We start from the raw sequence: 20,762 nt of genomic DNA on the forward strand, positions 1-20,762 counted from the left end.
ATAGTATTTATCGCCAGCATACTGACATTTGCAGGAGTTTTGGCTTTCTCCACTGCAAGTGTGGATGATTGAAAGGATATTGCTGACACCTGAATAAGAAATCCAATGACTCCAAGCTATGTAAATTTAATTATTTCCTTTAATTTTTTTTTTTCAGGAATCTCTTTTTATTTTCCTCAGCTTTGGAGAAGTCCTAGCAATTTTCATTTAAAAGAAATACAAGTCAGCAGTGGTTCACTGAACAGGCTGACACGCAATTTCATAGGGGGAGAGGAGCTGTGTCTTTAATCTAATTTGTGCTCTCAATTCCCAGCTAATGTATCTAGGGATCCTGATGTATGCATTTACAAGGAGACATCTGTAATGCAGAGTCCAACTCTCTGCAATTCTCTGAAACATGGGTAAAAAATTAGTCTGGGTTCTTGTAGCTGCCCTACAACACAATAAATCTTGATATACTCACAGATGTAGAAATATTCCCGGCCTGGCCTGAATTCAAATCCTAGAGAAAAGGGTGTGAAGAGCTGGAATTTTTCAGAGAACTTCAGTGGTCCATTTGGAGAGTGAGGCCGGTTACATTCCCATCTCTTGAACCCCTTGGAAGTATGGTCACAGGCACTGTAGCCATCAAAGTTCACCATGTAGAGGACATAACGCTCAGTCTTATCTTCTGGGACCGAGTCCTCATAGTGAGGGCAGAAAACATCCAGGTAGTCATTGATACAGACGTCGATGTGGTAGTCACCCCTCTGGAATCTGTTGGAAGAAGAAGAGAAAGATGAGGTTATTCATAAGGAAAAGACTTTCTGCTTGGAATCAGTGGTGGAATAACTTTAATCATGCTGGTGCTAAGAGATTTATTATAATAAGTTTTTATTGCAGCCCATTATGATTCAGGATATGTTTCTATTCCAAATACAAGCAACAACAATTTTACAGAGGAATTCTATTACGTTTGTTTCAAAACACGCTGAAAATGGAACTCTTCACATTCATCTTAAGTAGTTAAGATACTGACTTGCTGTTTTCCTTTCATTCTTAAAATCACATATACTGAAGCAAAGTTTTGATATTTCAAAATAGTGTTTCATTTGATGAGTGTTTTTGAATGAATGAATAAGTCATTTAAAGAACAAATGAACGACTGAATTGGTTTTGCTATAATTGCGACCATTCTCAATTTTCTATGCAAATGTAGAGAACTAGAGTTATCAAACTGAGAGAATTAGGACCATAAAATTTAAAGGTTGGAGGGGCGCCTGGGTGGCACAGTCGGTTAAGCGGCCGACTTCAGCCAGGTCACGATCTCGCGGTCCGTGAGTTCGAGCCCCGCGTCAGGCTCTGGGCGGATGGCTCAGAGCCTGGAGCCTGTTTCCGATTCTGTGTCTCCCTCTCTCTCTGCCCCTCCCCCGTTCATGCTCTGTCTCTCTCTGTCCCAAAAATAAATAAACGTTGAAAAAAAAAATAAATAAAGGTTGGAAAGAAAAGTCCTAGGACACTTCCCCATTAGAGGGAAGTAAAAATCTAAGGCATAATGTCAAAGCAGTGAGTGACTGAGCTCGACCAGGAATGGTGACTTCAGGTCCTAATCAGCTGTTTCCATTAGTGAATCTGCTTACGTCACAAACTCATTTCAGCTGATCTTTTTTGATGCCCCATCCCTTTCTATATTAAGAAAATGAAAACCAGCTAAATCAAATCATTTTCCTCCCCTTCCCCTCCATTTCTTTTAACTTTATAGGTTGTGTCCTAGGGCTGGACTGACGACCCAGATGAACACAGCAAACCCAGGACCACTTCCATCCTGAAATAGTTAAAATAACACACACACACACACGCACCTCACCTTACACACTGCACTGTCTGTTTCAACTCTTACCTTACAAAAATTTTGCGTATTTGTGTTAACTAATATGTCTTTCCCGATTGGATGAAGAGATTTCTCAGGAACTAATGATGTGTGAAACAGGAATTGTTACGTATACCGCTTTCTAAAGTCAGCACAGAAAAGTCTACAAAACCCCTCTGTTTTTAGCTAGTGAGGAAATTCTCTGAGGCCTTAGAAGATTCATCATAAAACTATGTTACTGCTGAAAGACAAGCTGAAAGACAAGCACCCATCAAGCCATGTAGTCTTCAAGTCAGATGGTCTCAGTGTAAACATGTCAGTGAGCTGGTCTACTCCATTTTTGGACACACCTACATTTTAGCCAGTTTCCTCGTATATGGAGCATCAATCTGCTTCTGTGTAATTTCTATCCAGTGATCCTACTCCCACTGCTTGACATCGCCAAGAACAAATCTAATTCCTCTTCTACCAGGCACTCCATAAAACATTTGGACGTGTCAACTAGGTCTCTGTATCTTCCTTTCTCACTACGTGAAAATCCTGACTTGTTTGGTTATTTCTGTTCCCAGGCTCCTCACATTCTAGATTCTCAACTCTCCTTATGCTCTCTAGTTTCCCAGTGTCCCCTTAAAATGTAGCCCCCAAACACAACAGACACCTCCGACAGGCTGTTTTGACCAGCATTCAGCCCAGGAGATATACTACCACCTTCACTCCGGATACTACACATTCATTGAAGAAGCTGAGATTCCTTTCTAAAATGCAACGTGATCAAAGTGGACACTACTCATTTTAGTGAGTAGACCTCAATTTAAGGACTGGATTGCTGCTGGTAGGGTGGGGGAGTCATAAACCGTCTGACCCTCAGTTTCCTCATATGTGAACTGGAACAATAATGAGAATCTGCCTCGCTAACCTCACACAACTGCTTCAAGTCTCCAATGATGAAACATCTAAAAAGCACCATGTGAATGTGCAGCACTATTATCAGGATATATTAAAGCATATTAAAATCGATAACTAACACAATACTAACTCTTAAGCAACATCAGTAAGTGCATACGACAACACCAACGATAATCCCCGTGTCCCTTTTTAAAAATAATATAAAAATCCTACATTCTGTCCTCACATATCAAATGATCCACAGAAACTTCCATTTGATCAATGCTTTTGAAAAGCAGCATGCTGATTTATACGAGGAGAATAAGGAAAGATGATCAGATCACTTTTTCTGTTAGAGGGTCTCAAAATGCATAAACATTTAAAAAAAAAACCACTTGGAAGTATTCATTTCTTTATATTTACAATGATCACGGAACTAGGTTTACTCTTTCTTCATTACTGGCAGACGATGATTTGTCAAGATGCAAGGAAAGCCTGTGTTGCTTTTAAAAGATTTCTGAACATCAAGGTAACATCACTGCCAAAGTACAAAGAAAAGACACTGCAACGTTCAGATAAAAGGGTGCTGGGATATGAATCATCAGCACTCAAAGTAGCCTGACAGTTCTGGCTGAGAGCCAGGCAAGAAATGCAGCAGGAGGCAATGCCCAGATGCACTTTATATTATTATATTATTATTATAGATTTTAAAGACATTCAAGGGGGAAGTTTTTCCTTTCCCTAAGTGTCACTCATTTGAGCTTCTACTAGCACCTGACACTGCTTAAAAGTGTAGGGAAAAAAAAATTAAAACTGCCACTGTCCAGACTCATTTGTTTATTGCTTTATTCTACAAATTGTCTGATTTTTTTGATGCCCTGAGTTTACTTTCCCTTTTCCAACTTTTCTCCCTGTTAATGCTGCTTAAGTTTCAATAAAACAAGCCATGAGATTGAAGACACATTTTATACTGGGTTGACCTTTTCCCTTTCTGATGACATTATACTCTGTGTGGGGTGTTCAATGAATCACTGTGGAGCCTATTTTGAGTATGTGATCACCCCAGCGGTTAGTAGTTCTACCCCTCTATCCACATGACAAAGATGATGAGTCACCATAGAATCAACTTATGCTTCTGTTTCACATCTTCAATTTGTATAAATTAGTTTAATAATGTAATTTTCCCCCAAATGGACAATATAAATATAAAAACATCAATAAACAAAAACTCATAAAAGGCATTTCTATAATATACCCAAGTACAATCTAAAGAAAAGTTTAGGGTTAGATAGGGATAGATATTACCCCAAATCATGCTCTTTGGCTACAAAGTAGTACTGGACCATTCTTTTTGGGCCTTACTGTGAAAAGGCACATATGTATGGCTAATATAATTGTTTATTATGTTATATTCATTATCTCGATTTAATCTCCATCATAAATCCTAAAGAACACTATAGTATTGGTACTCCCGCTTAAAAATGAGGATACTGAGATGGAGAAGTTAAGCAGTGTGCTCACTGTCACCCAACTAGTAAAACGTGGAGGCAGAAGTCAAGCCCAAGCATTGAGACCTCACTCAGAACTGAAGTTCTTTATTATTCTACTTCCAGAGAGAGTAAATTGCTCAAGTCAAGTTCTTAGGTCAAACCTTTATTCCCCCAGAAAGGCAGTTCTAATTCTTGATGGGGTTTCAGTTCTCTCCTTCATTCACTGATGCAACAAACACTTGCTGCATCCAGGATATGCTGTGTTATGGCTTTACATGTGTTGTCATATGAAATCCTTATTAGGTAGTTATAATTAGTTTTATTTGAACAATGAGGAAATGACACTCAGGTTGTTATCCTCTTAGTTCATTCCCCCCCCCCCCAACAGGAAATAAGCAGCAGAGTTAGGATTTCAACCCATATCTTATCTGGCCCTGAAGTAAATTCTCTTTCCTGCTAAATGCAATGGTTCCAAAGTTTTACCAGTTGTTGTAATTCCCCTGACCTGAAGGAGCCCTTTTAAGGGTTTTGGTGCCATTGCGTTCCCTTATGTTTACATTGATCTTCTAGGGAAGTCTGCTGCAAGGTGTGCTGGCCCTGCTCCCTCCCCACTCTATTGGTCCCAAACTCCTAAACTGAAGGGTGTGTCAGCATCCAGAATACATCTCAGATCGCAGGGTTAGCTCCTGACCCGTGTATACCAGTCTGTTCTTTCACAGAAGAAAGTGCTATTAAGCTCAGTAGCTGCTGACATAAAGGCATCTTTTTCCCCCCATCAGGAAACAGCTTTCATGAACTTTAGTTCCTATTAAAAGAGCAAATTCAAACCTAGGAAGAATGATTCCACATGACAATATTTACAAATGTCATGGGCGGCACGGCTGCCACTTTAAACGCACTGGTAAATTTCTTGGAAATTTTCTTGTAAAGGTCTCCCCTTTATTCCTTTTCTTTAATTCCATCCACTCTATCTGTGGTGCTCTTCCTCTCTGAAATCATTGCATATTATGAAGCGTAAGAATTTCTGGCTCCACACCAACAAGCCAGCAATAATTACAATACAATCTCTACTAAATTATCACAGTGGCTTACAATGTAAAAGCATGCACCGCTACCACACTTAGAAAAGTGATTGCGTTTGAGTAATATGATTACTGCCCTGTGTTCTCATAATACAAAAGTCTCAAATGCCAGGAAACATCTTGTATGCATAGAAAGACAGTCCTTGTTCTCCACTGAGTTGCACTGCTACAGGGCCAGTGTTCCACTTAATATACAATATATATATACCCTGTTGTGGCAAGAATACATTATATACATTTGCCAAAATTGGACAGTAGGCTGGTTAAGAATCAATGTCATATATATATATATATATATATATATATGTCATATATATGTCACATATATATGTCATATGTGACATATATATAATGAAAGGGTCATTCTAGTTAATTAAAAGAAGGAAAATTCAGTATGGCAACTAGTTCTTTTTTTATCAACTCAATTACTAAACATGAATTATGCATTTTATGGTAGGTCTTGGTGTCCCAGAAGCTGCCTGAAAGGTTGGATATAAAAAGCACATTTCACAGCTATTGATAGCAAAAGTAACAACTGAAGTTGGGATTTCAACTAGAAGGTCTATTTGCAGACATGTGTGTCTTAGTTTGTCTTCAGTGTTTATCTTCAGTGTTTACCTGATGACATGCCACAGCTAACCGTAGTTTTGATTATACCTTTAACACTATTGTTAATATCCCTCTCCTTATTTAACTCGTCTACAGAGAGTGATTCGTGACTTGGACTCAAACGAAATAAAGACACAGATAAGGAACAGTCAACAATTTGCCTTTTCATTTAAGTTATCAACAGTGCCCCGGCTTTGTCCCCAGACAGGGACCAAACATTGCTTCCTGACCAGAGTCAGCAAGAACCATGAAGACTTCCCTCGTTCTAACCAAAGAATTCATCTGCAGACTGAAAGAAGTGCCATCTAGTACTTGAATACTCTGGTCCTTTACCAACTTCAAATGGAAGGCCTCCACTTACTGTGACGCGGTCCTTGGTTCCTCTCCACTCTGGTAAGTAGATGTGCCCTAGCTTTCTTTCTCAGTGGATGGTTCCTCATGCCATTGACCTTACGTCCTCCTCTGCCCCATATGCTCGTGTACTGTGGATACTGACAGCTGGGAGGGCTAACCGCGAAGGGCACGTGGGCAGCGCCCCGGGTTTCGGGCTGCAAAGGAGCAGCACGGTAACCATCCTTCTTTGAGCTCCTCTTTAGCCCCTTTCCCCTGCGGTGTGCCTCGTCTCCCTCCTTCCTCATCTGCTAAAGCCAAGATGCATTTCATTTTAGTAACTGGAAAAGGAAGGGTATGGTGCATATTTAAAACATTCTAAATTGGCCTTTAGCATATGTTGCTGGCACAGCAGAGAGCCTGCTTCCAGGGAAATATGTACTGAGGTATTTTATCAAGCAGCTCCTGAGTGAAGTTTCTTCACTCCATAAATATAGAAACAGCATTTCTGAAGGGAGACAGAGTAGTTATTAGAGGTTAGGAAGCTGTGAGACACTTTTATCCCCCTTTCATGTAGTGTTTTAAAGGATTCAGTAATGAAAATGTTATTTCTCATGAACTGGATAGTTGATTATTACATTTTAAATGCATTTTAATCTGTCAAAGGGGTGATTGTCTTAATGTTCCTATTTGAACAGAACTACAATGTCACTTCTTTAATTACAAGGCAACTTAATGTATTACATTCTGAAATTGAAATGTAAAAGAAGGATATGATTTATGGTCAAAGATTAAGGAAATTTATCAGCTTAGGGTTCCTCCCAAATTTTGAACTAAATCTAGAGTGAATATATCTTGGCAGCACGGTCTTTTGACTCTACTCTTATTGATTTAAAGGCTAATTTCAGAGTAAGATGTCTCTTCTTAACCAGAAGAATTTCTCATTTGTCCTGGAAGTCCTAATGGGCCCTCGACAGACATGGGGTTTGGTTTATAAACACGTTTCGCGAGGAGATGGGCAGGATGGCAGTCTCTGTCGCAAACATGTCTCTCCTTGTCTCCTTCTGTTATTCTCTCAGCACAGAATGCAAGCCTTATGGCTTTCATATCCTGAGTCTGAAGATGCTCTTTTTGTTTTGTTTTGTTTTCCTGCAGAGGTTAGAGCATGAAATACAAACAGCAAATCAAACTTAGGGTAGATGAATAATAGCACCTGGGGGCTGAAGCAAGATTTGTTTTGCTGGTTTTTAATGTCTTCTTTCTCTCACGGGCTGAAACATGTCTGTCATCCACATGCATTGGTAACTGACCTTCATTTTTGGCTCTGAGACGGAGTCCTGCACAGTTTCACCACTACCAGGCCAGCTGCTAAGGCTCAATGAAGTAAGTATGAATGAGGTTTGATGACCAAAACACATTTCAGGCAGTCCAATCCACTCTTCCAGGCTCTAGAACATACTAATCCCAACTAAAATTCCCAGAGAAATGGAGATTTACAGGCTAAAAAATATTCAAGGATGAATTTCAGAAACGTTTCTTACTTATTTTTGCAGTTAAAGCACTGTATGCCATAACACATACACTTGAATCCAACGGAGCACAAGATACTGACAAAATAGTTAGAACCCGGCGCTGGTGTTCTATCTATCCATTAATATCAATTCCAATAAAGTTCTTATGCATGCATGTTTTGGTAATTATAAATTCTGCAGCATAAGAGCTTTGCCTTGAATTCAGTAACTGCTGGTGATGGGAATAAGATGTAATTTGCGTGGCCAGATATTTGGAATTCATTAGTGCTTTAGTACAGTAACCTGTCACCTTTTTTCTTTCCACATGTGTACGTGGGCGTACATGTGCTTTAACAGCAAGCGGTTTAAAAATTTCACAAAACCTCAACTAGCTTTTGTTTGTTGCTTTTCTGCTACAAGTCACATCAGTCTGAATGACTTTTTACAATTGGTATCTCCCAAGAGTAACACCTGTTTCAAGTACAAGGCCCACAAAATCTTCTCTCTTCCAGTGTTTTAACTCATTTGGAGCTTGTTTTATTAGCTTGACTGAGGAGCTCCAAAGGAAACAAAGCATTAAATTGGCAGAGCCTAAACAAGACTTGCCTTCAGGAAGGGACTGGGAGCTTTGGGTGACAGTCTAATTGCTTCTAAGCCCCCAGAGCGGCCTCACGCATGGAGTAAGAATGTGTCAACATCAACAGGCTAAGTCAGCCAAAGAATTAACCAGGCAGAGTCCCACACACCCAACACACTGCAGATCACTAAAATGGCTTTCCAAAAGGGAGTAAATTAAAATAAAGAATCACAGATTATGTCCTAACAGAGGTCACTTCCACAAAGCAAAACAGGCTCTTTCTCAACTCCTGCTGGTCTGGGGCTTCCTGACAAAGCTGCCCTTCGTGCCCTAAGTTATCCAGAGTTTTACATCATGTCAGGCGCACAGAACAGAGCACCTGCCACATAAACACGGGTCCAAAAGCAGATGCAGGAAATCAGTGAACAGGTTATCCAGACGCTGTCCTAGGAGAACAGGATTAAACAAACTGATTCTGTTCAGGGGATGCAGGAGTCAATCAAACAAATAAGCCACCTGCCAAACTGCTTACATACAGGTAGCCCCTTTGTATCTTATGGGGATGGAGTTACCCAGTGGAATTTCAGGCTACTCCCAGTTTTAAGAGTAATTAACACTAATTAACAATAACCAAAGAGCTATAATAAATGTCATTTCTGTTAACCAATTCAAATAACGGTTTAGTGGTTCTTAAGTCCCGATATGCGAACAGTGAAATAAATATTTGTCTTCTGTCTTGATCATAACTTACGGGACATTTTACCATCAAAGTCTGAAATCTGGCCCTGACTTTTCAAAAATTCTGGGTGGGGGACCCAAGACCTCTGTGGCAAGGAATTAATCTCTCTTATAAACTTATTGTTAGACAAACAAAAAACAAGCCAGTAAGAAAGAAAGGAAATAACACCTTCTTCTATGCTTGATCTGCACACTGCAAGAGGAGGCATATATTTGGTAATACTAGGGCAAAACACTAATAATAATAGTGTTTCATATAAAGCTTTAGGATGCAAAGCAAACATTGTTGCTGGCCCTATGCAAATTGGCATGGGAGAAGCAGTTACTTTCATTTGGTTGGTTATAACCCTGTGAGCAAGTGGATACCAATCTGGAACCAGAGAAGAACCTAAGGTAAGAGAATAGAGATCTGGAGGTGAGCCATTAGAGGTGAGGTGGTGGGCATGGTCATGAAAGGTCGTGCAGTCACTCAAGCTCAATACATAGATTTAGAAGGCAACCGGGTCCATGCTGAGAGCAAATCGCTGTAACAGAAATAATGATCATTACTGTATTTTTATACAGACCTTTTTTTAGAGAGAGAGCTCCTTGGAGATAGTGCTGGTGTTTCATCATCTCTGTACCCCCAGCACATAGCACAGTGTTTGCACATGGCAGTGACTTGACACATGTCCAAAGAAGGAAACTGTATCTGAAGGATATTTCAGGCAATGCTTAAGAACAGAACTGGGTAAAGTGCCCCGTACTCTCCTTCTGTGTCCTGGGTCCCAGTACTAAATTCTGAGAAGAGCTACGTAATATTATACGCAAGGGTCAAGATCAGAAAACAAAATAATGGCCGGCTGCAAAAAGGAAAATTATAATCAGGACCGCGGTTCAAGCAATGCTAGAAAATTATGCCCAGCCGAGTAGACAACTTAAGCACCTAAGGCAGAATGAAAGTTTCTCTCTTGTCATTAAGTCCTCTATTCAATTACCATTTATCGGGGTAATTAAACACTGGAAAGTGATGCCAGGCTAATTGTTAGATTATGATAATTACATGTCTTTGCTATGCTACAGCTGATCAAAATAAGATGTGGTCCCGTGCACTTAGCTGCTCTGTAATCGTCAGACTTTCGTAGAGCGCTAGGCCATTTATTACTAATTCATTACAAATCAGGCGGAGAAGCTTATTATTTGTAATGCTTCTTTTTTCCCCCCACACACAGTCTCCTGGAACAAGACTCCCAAAAGGTTAAGCACAAACTGTCGCCTCTCATTGGCCCATTTCCATCCCAATTACACAGCTGAGCAGCATTAGGTGCCTCTATTTGAGAGGGTTCATCAGACTGCTTCACAAAATCCTGCAACCGCCTATCACATTGGCAGCAACATCCAAGGCTCCCTTTCAGCCTCCACCAACCACTGTTCTGCTCTGAGCTGTGTCCCAGCAACCATGAGCTAGCAGTCCAGAGGGTCTGTTGCTTCTGAGGCTCCCTTCTGCTCAGGTCAGGCCTAGACCGGGCTGGGATGTGCCCAGGGTTTGCTCCAGTTAGCAGGAGTCATGGGGGGTACAGACGGTGCCCCTCCTACCAGAACGTCTGGTCTCTGCCACTCAAGCCAGGGTCAGGAAAGGAAAGCAGCTTTCTCAGGAACTGACCAGAGTCACCTCAAAGCTGCCAAATAGTGACTCAAATCCTTGCCAGGGAAGACTAGGACCAATCCATTATCTTGGGCTTTTCTGGGAGTTAGTAATCTGTTCTTTCATCCCTCTACTAAATATTCCAGGTCCCTGTTGGCAGGTGGGAAGGCAAATGGGACCTCAGATTCTTCATTTGGCTTTATCCTGGGACTTCCCAGCTCTCCCCTGCGATCATCGGAATGAGTTCACATGTGCCACTGCTAGATGGAGGAGGTGCAGGGTGTCAGGTTAAAAGTTCAGTAACTGGTACAAAGTTCAAGCCATGGTATGCTCCTCAATTTTAGGATTTTTTTCCCTCCATTGGGTGCCCTACCCTGATTCATATGTTGAAGTTGCAACCTCTGACGTGAGCCTATGTTTGGAGATAGGCCCTTTATGGAGGCAATCGAGGTTAAATGAGGCCATAAGGGTGGGGCCTTGACCCAACAGGATTAGCGTCCTTCTAAAATGAGTGCCCCCTGACCCCTGCCTCTGCAAGCTATGAACAGTGCTCTTACCAGAAACTGGCCTGCTGGGGCTCGACCTGGGATTCCAGCCTCCAGAACCACGAGAATAAATTTCTGTTGTTCAAGTCAACAAGTTTCTGGTATTCTGTCATGGCAGCCTGAGCAAACTTATACAGGTAGTTTAAAGTTTAATTAACGGAAGGGTTTGGGGTGGGATGGTACTGAATTACAACCAAAAAACCCAAAACACTGATGAAGAACAAGGTAACAATGGCTGGGAAGGAAGGGCGTCGGGGAGGGGAGGGGGGGAAGGGAGCCAATGCCGGCAGCCCCACGGTACCCTGCACACAGGAGACACTCAATATCCATTTGCTGTTCCAAGCAAATGGCCGGTCTGAGGGGAGAAGGCACCTCATTTTCCTAAGCAAGGATAGTTTCACCTCTGAAATTAACTCACAGCACCATGAAAACGACTGTATTATCACCCAGCAACTGTGTTATCTCACTGTTTCAGCAAGGCTTTCACCCAAAGATAGAATGAAGGGTGTTACAGAAAAGTCACAGACTCTATTTTACCCTTCCTCGACCCTGGAAATTAAAACAGAATATGCCACCCGCCTTTCAAAAATCCTGTTAAGTGCATTCTGGGGACAACACCAACCACGAGGTACCTTTGTTAACACCAGAATACATAAAACTGTCATTTTATGCACACATTTACTGGTGGCCTGTGGCTTAAGACTGGGGAGCCTAGGAACAAAGGTACTTTGGTTCATCACATAAAAATGGTTTTGCACTACTTAGTATTATTATTTCCTCCCACACTCATTAAAAGGATATTCATTCATACAGCTGGATCCTCTATTTACTTTTATAGCCTGGACCACAGAAAGATATATGCAAGAATAATGCAATCATAAAAAATAAGAAACTAATTGCTCTATCCCAAGGAAACATAAAGGGGAGAAAGAAATAAACAATTCACCATTTATTTCTGAGAAATAAATCTAAGCACTTTAGGGGATTCTCAAGTGCCATAATATCTCTACCTACTTAAATGCTTATCTATCTCCGTGGCAGAGAATAGAGTTGTTGCCTTTCCCCTTCCCCTTTCATTTTAATAAGCTCCCTTTTAAAATGTCTACCTTGGAAGAGAACTACAGTTCAAAGCCAATGCACATGACCCTCCTCTTGAACTTTCAGAATGTTTGGTCCTGCTACAAGCTCTGAATCAGCCGCTTGCAGGGACTGTGAGGTTTCAGAGGGATGGTTAATGCCAAGACACAAAGATGATGAACTAAGAGGGTGATAACGGGCACTTCATGCTGGGTGACAACTCAGCATCATGAGCCTTGAGAGGACAGGGTCACAATTGGCTTTCTTCAGTGCTGGGTAGTGCAGTCCTAGATCCCGAAGTTTCTTTGACATGCACATTAACATTTTATTGCCCTTCACACTGTTCAAGTCCAAAAGAGAGAGCGAGAATGCAAGTTGCTGTTAAGTTACAAACTCAGTGTGGATGAGCTAGTCAGGAAAACAGCAAACCTCGTATGAAACACAGAGGGGCTGTTAAATGAGCCTGAGACTCAGCATCGAAACTGGATCTAGAAATGGCATTATAGCTCACTGATCACTTTATTTACAAAACAGGACAGTTTCATTTATTGATTATTGATGTTTTAATTCAATATATAGGTACCTACTCAGTGTATGCCAGATACTCAAAGTCTTAGCCCATTTTGTATTCTAAAAGACACTTTTTCCCCCATTCCACAAACACACAGCATACTTTTCAACCCTATCTGTGGGAAGCAAAGATGTAGGCAAACCAGGAATTCATGTTGATATACTCCAGATTTTCTGTCTCAGAACACTCTGTAGCTGAGAAGAGACTCATCACAGCTAAGACCCACCCAAGGATGTTTTAGGAATCCCAGTCATTAAATGAAAAGCCTAAGTCTTGGTCACTGAAAGTGCTCGTTACTATGGTTTTACAAACACAAGTAGAGAAGGAAACACGTGATACACACTGGTCAAGGAGGCAAGCCTTGGCGCTGTGAACCCCGCCCTGAAGCAGCCCCCATATGCAAGGCTGGCGGAAGGAAGGACGGTGTCCAGGTTGCAGAAACGCCTTCTCCTTTTGCTTGTGCGGCAATAAAGCTGCGCTGGCACTGCGTTGACCACATGACTGGGACATGACCTGAGGCTTACACACACCTCCACGGGGTTTGGAATCCTAAGAAGTTACCAAGTATTCTAAGCCACTACAGGAAATTAACTGGAAATTAGGAATCATGGGAAAGGCTTCTTTTAACCCTTTTTTTTTTTTTTAGTTTGAATACAAGTTTCTAGGATAAAAGCTGAAGGAATAAATTATAAATTTACATATGCACAGTAGCACTTCCTGGTAGAGTATTAAATGTATTTTTGTTTATTTTTTAAATCAAGGTGGTGGCTTCGAGATATAATTGATCTCTCTAAAGACGTCAGAGATGTTTGGACATGTCTGGAAATATGAAATATTGCTATTCTCTGTGAGACAATTAAGATATTTAAAAATTTATATCACCTAAGAGGAAGCTCTATCGGTTCTAATAACTAGAAAAATTTATAGGGAATCTGAAGTTTAAACACATTGCTCCTTTTTTGCTAAATGGCATAGTGTAAGCCAGCGTGCCCAAGCACTCATGGAATTAAAAGTGGAATTCTCAGCATTGTATTTGCAGCTAAATATTTATGTGTGCTATTGAATCTAAGAATTCTTCTCACATAAAACTTTCTATAATGGGTTTTGACTCAACAACAACCATGATACAGTTACTAGAGTCAAGAGAGAGAAAATCCTAACTTACCACTCCTTACAAACACCAGGTTATTTACTTTTGTACTCCTAGACACCACTACTGTGGACCAGTCTTAACCTACAGTGATTATAAATTCCTGAATGCACACAGCATGCATGACATAGGCTTGTAAAGAGATGGCCTCTAGTTTTCCCTTGGTACATAATACTTGATAATAATTTCACAGGAACACTGCTTCTGCATCAAAACGATAGAGAGAGACACCAGTGGAAGGGACTTTGAGGCACCATCTCTTCCAGCTGTTTCCTTTCAGGACTGTTAATTATCTAGTCTCTTTTAAAAAAATCTCCAGGGAAAGTTTGAGTCTTAAATAGTAGCTCTTCCCAGGACCTGTAGATGTCATTCAAAATTCAATGCATAAAGAAATTCTCTACGCAGGGGGACCCAGCTTTCCAGTGTTGATCAGAGAATCTTCCTCACCCCCACTTTATAAGAAGATTTAAAAGAAAAATAGAGGAAATTTAGCTCAAGTTTTCCTAGGGAAGTCAAGCTGATTGTATTACTGACTGTCTACGGCATTAGCAATTTCCAACCGAATTACAAACTGTTTCCCCACGTTATATTGCTATTGTTCAATACCATTTTCATTGCCCTAATGAAACAAAGCTATATGATATAACCATAAAGTACTGATTACAGTTAACCATAATGGAAGAGAGCTAAGGAAAGACCTATTTTTAAAATATGCAAAGAAAAAGATAAGAAATGCCGATACTCAACAGACATTTTTTTTTTTAAACTCTTTTTGGCTTTCTGGATTGAGATCAAAACAACACTGACAAATTAATTCTTCTTTCTTTTCCAACAATACAGATGGTATTTCCCCTAAAATAGAATTTCTAGAAGACTTCCCAAAGAGCGAAAGTTCTCTAGGTGCTTAAAAAAAAGAAAAAAAAAAGGTAACATTGTGAATTTTACACATATCTTAAAAAGTGCCTACTTCAAACCAGAGTATTCCCTAATATCACGAAAGAGGATATCCAATTTTCCCTGGAGTGCAGATTTCTCCCATCTATAGGTGAGCTCTTTGAGAAGCGCCATTATGAAGCCAGTAGGGTATTTCTTCTTCAGCCAGGAACACAAACGATCAGGTTGCTGTGCCGGCCTGAAGCTGCCCGAGTGAGACAGCAAAGCCATGGCGGGTATTTCTGCCTTTTAGCCAAGGCAGTGAAGGTTACTTGGCAGCCCCTTGTATACCCAGTTCCTTTCCCAAGACAGAAACAGTAAACCAAGAGTTGGAAGGAATGGAAGAAGTGGTAGAGAAAGTTCTTGGATGTTACTAATTATTTACTGTGGCTAGAAGCTGTAGTGCCAGACACTCGCTACCTTCTGACATTTGTGCCCGAGCCAGCACACCCCACCCCACCCTACCCCCAACAGAGTAGCATTGGTGTAATGAGAAAGCACGCTGCTGATCTCACTCCCTGAGAATTCCTTGACCGCCACTGGTGATGCTTAATGAAGTTACCGTATGATGCTACAGTGGCGGCTGATCTGTGCCTGCCCAGGTCCTCGGCACCCAGCCACTCTACATCTGACAAACACTTCCTGCCGTTTGCTTAGTGGATATGGCGTAAATGTACAGTGGAGTACACTGAAAAGGCCTGAGTGTCAGGAGCAGAGACTGCTTTCTCCAAGACAAACCCTGGTCACGGAACAAACCTTCCTCTGGAGAGCTTTGTTATTTATACTGTTATGAGCAACAATAATGACAATGTCATCCATGTGGACATAACATGCTGAATTCTACATAATGTATTTGATACACTGATCTGATTTCAGTGGTTCCCAGCAGCCACCTTGAATGCTCAATTTACTTGCATTTTCTAGTTCCAGCACCCTTGAAAAAAAGGTAAAAATAAATCAAGGCGGTGTCTGTTAGACCTCTTTCAATAACGTGTATTGCTTGAAAGATGGAAAAGTACATGCATTTATCTTTTCCTATTAGAGTGCTAATTTATGCAAGTTCATTTGCTTTTTGTGACTATTGATTAGATTCTTGTTGTCTCATCCCCGGCACTCCATTAGAATCCTCGCTGACTAAACAATAATGCAAAGCCACACAAAATCTGTACAGATCTTCATATGCTCTTACATCTACAGCCCTATTTAACAGTTTGCATAAGCTAAACAGCATAAGTGGAAATTATGGGTGCCACGAAAAAGTACTTCACGTTATCACATCAGAGGGAGAGTCTCTGAGAAGATGAGAATACTCACTGGAACAACTTCTCTTTTCAATTTTAAGGAGTCATGTCTGAACATTTGAAAAGCATCCTGTGCTACTGTAGGCATGCTAAAGTTAAAATAGAAGCGCAATTTGAGATTACAGATTATAAAACCTTAAGCAAGCACAGCTGCCGTACGCAGGGCAGGAATGGCTCTCCTTTTCTGTATCCACGCGTGTAAGACAGTCAGGCTTCGAAGTAGAATAGCCTTTCCTGTGAAAACTAGCAAAAGGGCTAAATCCCCAGAGGAATGATTTTTCAGAAGTGGTTTGCTGTTTATTTGCTCCCAGTCTCAAAAAGGGCTTTTTTTGAGTGCTTCATTCTGGAGGGAAAAAAAAAATATATATATATATATCTTTTATTATATATTATATATATATATATAATAAATATATATATATTATATATATAATGACAGGGATGTATATATATATATACATATATATGTATATATACATATATATATGTATATACTACCACATATTTTTCAATATTTGTTAGTCTAAATGCCTTATGTTTATGGGTTCAAATAAACAAATCTAATCTGAGTTTTGGGACTAAGGATAAAATCACTTGTTTAAATATAAAGTCATCCAAAAGCTTTTGATAAGACAAAAGAGTACAAACGTTGCCATTATGAGAGATGATTCTTAAAACCCAAAGAGTATTTTAATCCACCGTGTGCAAAGCACACATGTGCTCTATTGAAGGATTTATAACTATCTCTTCCTGTTTTCACTTCGCTGATTTACCTATGTCCAAAAAGGAAGAGGGGATATGCGAAAGCCCAGTGAGAAGCTGCTGTCGTCCTCCTCCGGGACAATTACCGACACCATGGATGTGACAATGGAGAAATCACAAGATGTTGAGTCTATGAACAGGGAGACTTCTCAGCTTATTGAGCATTCTAGAATTGCTCAGGCAGGGATGTTCGACAGGGGCAGAGGGACACCTGGCAGGTGTGGAGTTCAGCCACCTAGACCTCTCTAAGGATGGTTGCAAATCGTACAAGATGTCCAGAAACACTAATAGGCATTCTCTGAACCACTTGGGAGGTGTCACTAATAAAAAGTGGAAATCAGAGTGGAAAGAAAATTTCATTTCTAATCCTCCTCGTGGCACCTGGCTTTTTCAGCACATATGGTTTGTAAAGTTTGCTAATGTCTGGTGGTTATCAAGGAAATCAGAGTTGATTAAAGATATTTCAACTTTATCTTCATTTCCCAGACTTTGCAGGCATCCAACTGATAACTGAGAGGAAACTACTACCTTATTGGTGTGGCTGCCAGCACAGGAAAGAGGTCAAGAGAAAAGGATTGAGAGCCACCTGCCTGGTTTCAAATCTGGGATCTGTTTCTACTAACTGTGTAACCTTGGCAAGTTACTTTACCTTTCCATGCCTCAGTTTCCTCATTTGTAACATCTGAATAATAACTCTTTGGACATTATTTAGGATTACATGAATGAATTATATGAGTAAACAAGGATTGAATGGAACATGCTTGGACAGTGCTTGACAAATAGTATAGGGAAGAGGAATATGTACAATTATATTAGTTACATAACTAAGAATATTTTTTGACCAAAGACAAAGAATTTTACTACTTTGAAAAATATCTGAAGAATCTCAAAGACGTCTAGAAATAAAAATTGTGATAATCATTGCAACACCTCGAGTAGGTAAAGTGTAATTATACCAAAGTTTTGTTTACAAAGTAATGAACAGTGATTTTCAAAAAGTTTATAGAGGAGTGCCTGGGTGGCTCAGTCGGTTAAGCTTCGGACTTCAGCTCAGGTTATGATCTCACGGTTTGTGGGTTTGAGCCCCATGCCAGGCTGTGCTGACAGCTCAGAGCCTGGAGGCTGCTTCGGATTCTGTGTCTCCCTCTCTCTCTGTCCCCCTACCCTGCTCACACTGTTTCTATCTCTCAAAACTGAATAAATGTTAAAACAAATAATAAGTTTATAGAAATGGGGGATGAGAACATGCTGACTCTTTGGAGAGACTGTCTATGCAGCCCCAAAGACAACTCAGGTGCCCTTTGTAAGTATGTTGGATATATAAATACACTGAGAAGAGATGGGCAGTTGCCATTTTAGTATGATTTCTAGGACACAAAAGCCATCTTTAAACAGAAATGTCCTCTCAAAAGTGAATTTCAGTTCTTAAATATGTGTAAAGTGTTATTTTGTCTAGAAGAGAAATCATACTTGCCAGCTAATGCATGAACGTATTTTCATTTTTCTGAGTCATTAATACCTGTCACCTTGCAGAGTTAAGATCCTCGAGAGACTAAGGCATATGGTGGGTAAATTTTGATGAGAAAGAGGAAGTGGTCTGCAGGGTCTGGAGAAGAGGGTTCAGGAAGCAGACACCAGACAGAATGACAGGGGTACAGGGTGAAATACTGGAGAAATACTTGAGCTTCCCAATTCCGCTGAGATCAGCTCTGCCGATTGTCATCACAATGCATTAGAATAAATGACATTTCTCTACAAGAAGGTCTATTTTAACTTAAACTTTAAAATTACACTTCACTTGAGCAATATGATATTAGATTGACCTTCCATTCTTTCTTAATTTGATTGACTTTTCACATATTTATGCCCTGCCTCTCTTCGTTAATTAATTCATTCAGTGCTTTGATGGCTTCCTGTAACTCAGGCATTGTACTTGAAGGTGGAGGAACAAAAATGAACCAAGACATAGTCCCGACCTACAAAAACTGACAATCTAGAGGGGGAGGCAGGCTCACAAACAAATCAGTGCAATAAAACATGATCAATGTCAGAAGAGAAATGTGGACCAAATACTGTGGAAAATAGGGAATAGGAACAGACTTTCGAAGAGTTCAGGAAGACCTCATGGGGAGCCAGGTCTTGGAAGATGAACAGAATTATCCCAAGAGAAGGGGAGAGTAGGCTTTCGAGGAAAGAGTGAAGGGCAAAAACCCCAGAAGGCTTGAAAACAAAGAGTTTGTTGAAAGGGCAAATGAGGTTGCCAAGGGAAGCGAAAACTTTATTTGGAGAAAGGAGTTGGGCAGGCAATTGAGAACCAAAGAAGAGTTTTAAGAAGGTGCAGAACATGAGTGGGTTTGTATTTTTAAATGATGGTTCTCTTAGCCCTGGAGGAGACAGAATGCGTGGGGAGAAAGTCTCGAGGAGGAAGATCCCAAGGACTCCACCGCAACAGACCAAGCCAACATTTACACACAGACATCTCAGGCGGCAGCAGAGGACTCCTTACTTCCCGTGACTGACAACAGTACCTTCACTTCTCCAGCCAGTCAGCAACTATCTGCAGAGACCCTACTCCCTGCAAAGTACTCTGTGTTGTGGAAACAAGAAAAGTCAGATGCAAGCTCTTCACTTCAGTTTCTGATGATTGCCTAGACACGAAGAGTCTGAAGTAGAGCATTTGTGGGATTTTAAAAAAAGGTCAGGAACAAGAGAAAAGCAACAGGCAGAAACATCAGAAGAGGTTGAAAAGAAATCGCTAACATTTGTTCACTGTTTTTGCAATGCATGAGTATGACCAAATGTGTTACAAGTTCAAGTAGAGCAGCTGAAAGAACAATGAATGTGAAGTTAAGAGATCTGGGTTGCAATATAGTCTTTGCATTAAATGTGGTGTGAATTGGTCAGGTTACTTAATCTCTTTGTACCTCACTTTTTAAAATAATTAAGTGGAATACTAGATGTCCTCAAGGTTCTACAATGCTCTTTCAGTTCAGCACAGGGATCACGCAGGACAGGTGATACAGATTTGGTGTTTGAATTAGTTCAGATATTGAATGCTAAGACTTGGTAGAACACTAAGACGACACCCAATTCCACTCCAGATCCCATTCATTACACCCATTTCAGCGGGGCGAGGAGCAGCTCTAACCACACACTCGAAGCTGGTACAACACCTAGCACCCAGGGGACACGAGGAGGTCATGACCATGAGGATCTAGCATGTGATGTGGAAAGCTGCCAAGGGCAAAAATATGACCAAAATCATGAAAAGGATTCCACTCTTCCCACACAGAAAGTGGCAGAACCAGAGATCTTTTAGGTGGTGACAACTGACAGAAACGTCACCATTGATGAAAAGCTACAAGAGAAGCTATAGGTACAGTTTATCACATGATCATTTACCCCCCCACACCTGCTTTCAACCCTACCAAGGGCCTAAGCCGCACAACAGGAAATGACAAGCAAAATGATGAGAAAAATCAGTGAGGTCACTGTTGAGAAATCCCCCCCCACCGAGTATCTTCTGAAACGGTTTCATGGAATCTCGTAACACCTGAAGTCCTTGAGGAGCTCTCTGGCTTCCAACATCCCTGTTACAGGGATATAAATATATAACGTGCACTTAATCAAAATTGTTTTACACCTGTTCCCTCCTACTAAAAACGAGAGAAAAAAAACCATCTGTATTACCCTCTCTGGACAGATAAAACTTCCTCTCTTCCAAAGTC

At 40.6% G+C, this 20,762-nt stretch overlaps 1 protein-coding gene across 1 annotated transcript in view; it reads right to left on the reverse strand.

The window, feature by feature from the left end:
- EFNA5 (ephrin A5) overlaps positions 1-20,762 on the reverse strand; it is a 270,615-nt gene that overhangs the window by 43,340 nt on the left and 206,513 nt on the right. The window contains exon 2 of the mRNA XM_047072681.1: positions 464-756. Coding sequence (XP_046928637.1) covers positions 464-756 — 293 coding nt within the window. The remainder of the gene's footprint in view (positions 1-463; positions 757-20,762) is intronic.

This window comes from Lynx rufus, unplaced genomic scaffold (genome assembly GCF_022079265.1).
Source record: "Lynx rufus isolate CCGP_SWC_20201006 ecotype Redwood Valley unplaced genomic scaffold, mLynRuf1.p SCAF_1, whole genome shotgun sequence".
NCBI lineage: Eukaryota > Metazoa > Chordata > Mammalia > Carnivora > Felidae > Lynx > Lynx rufus.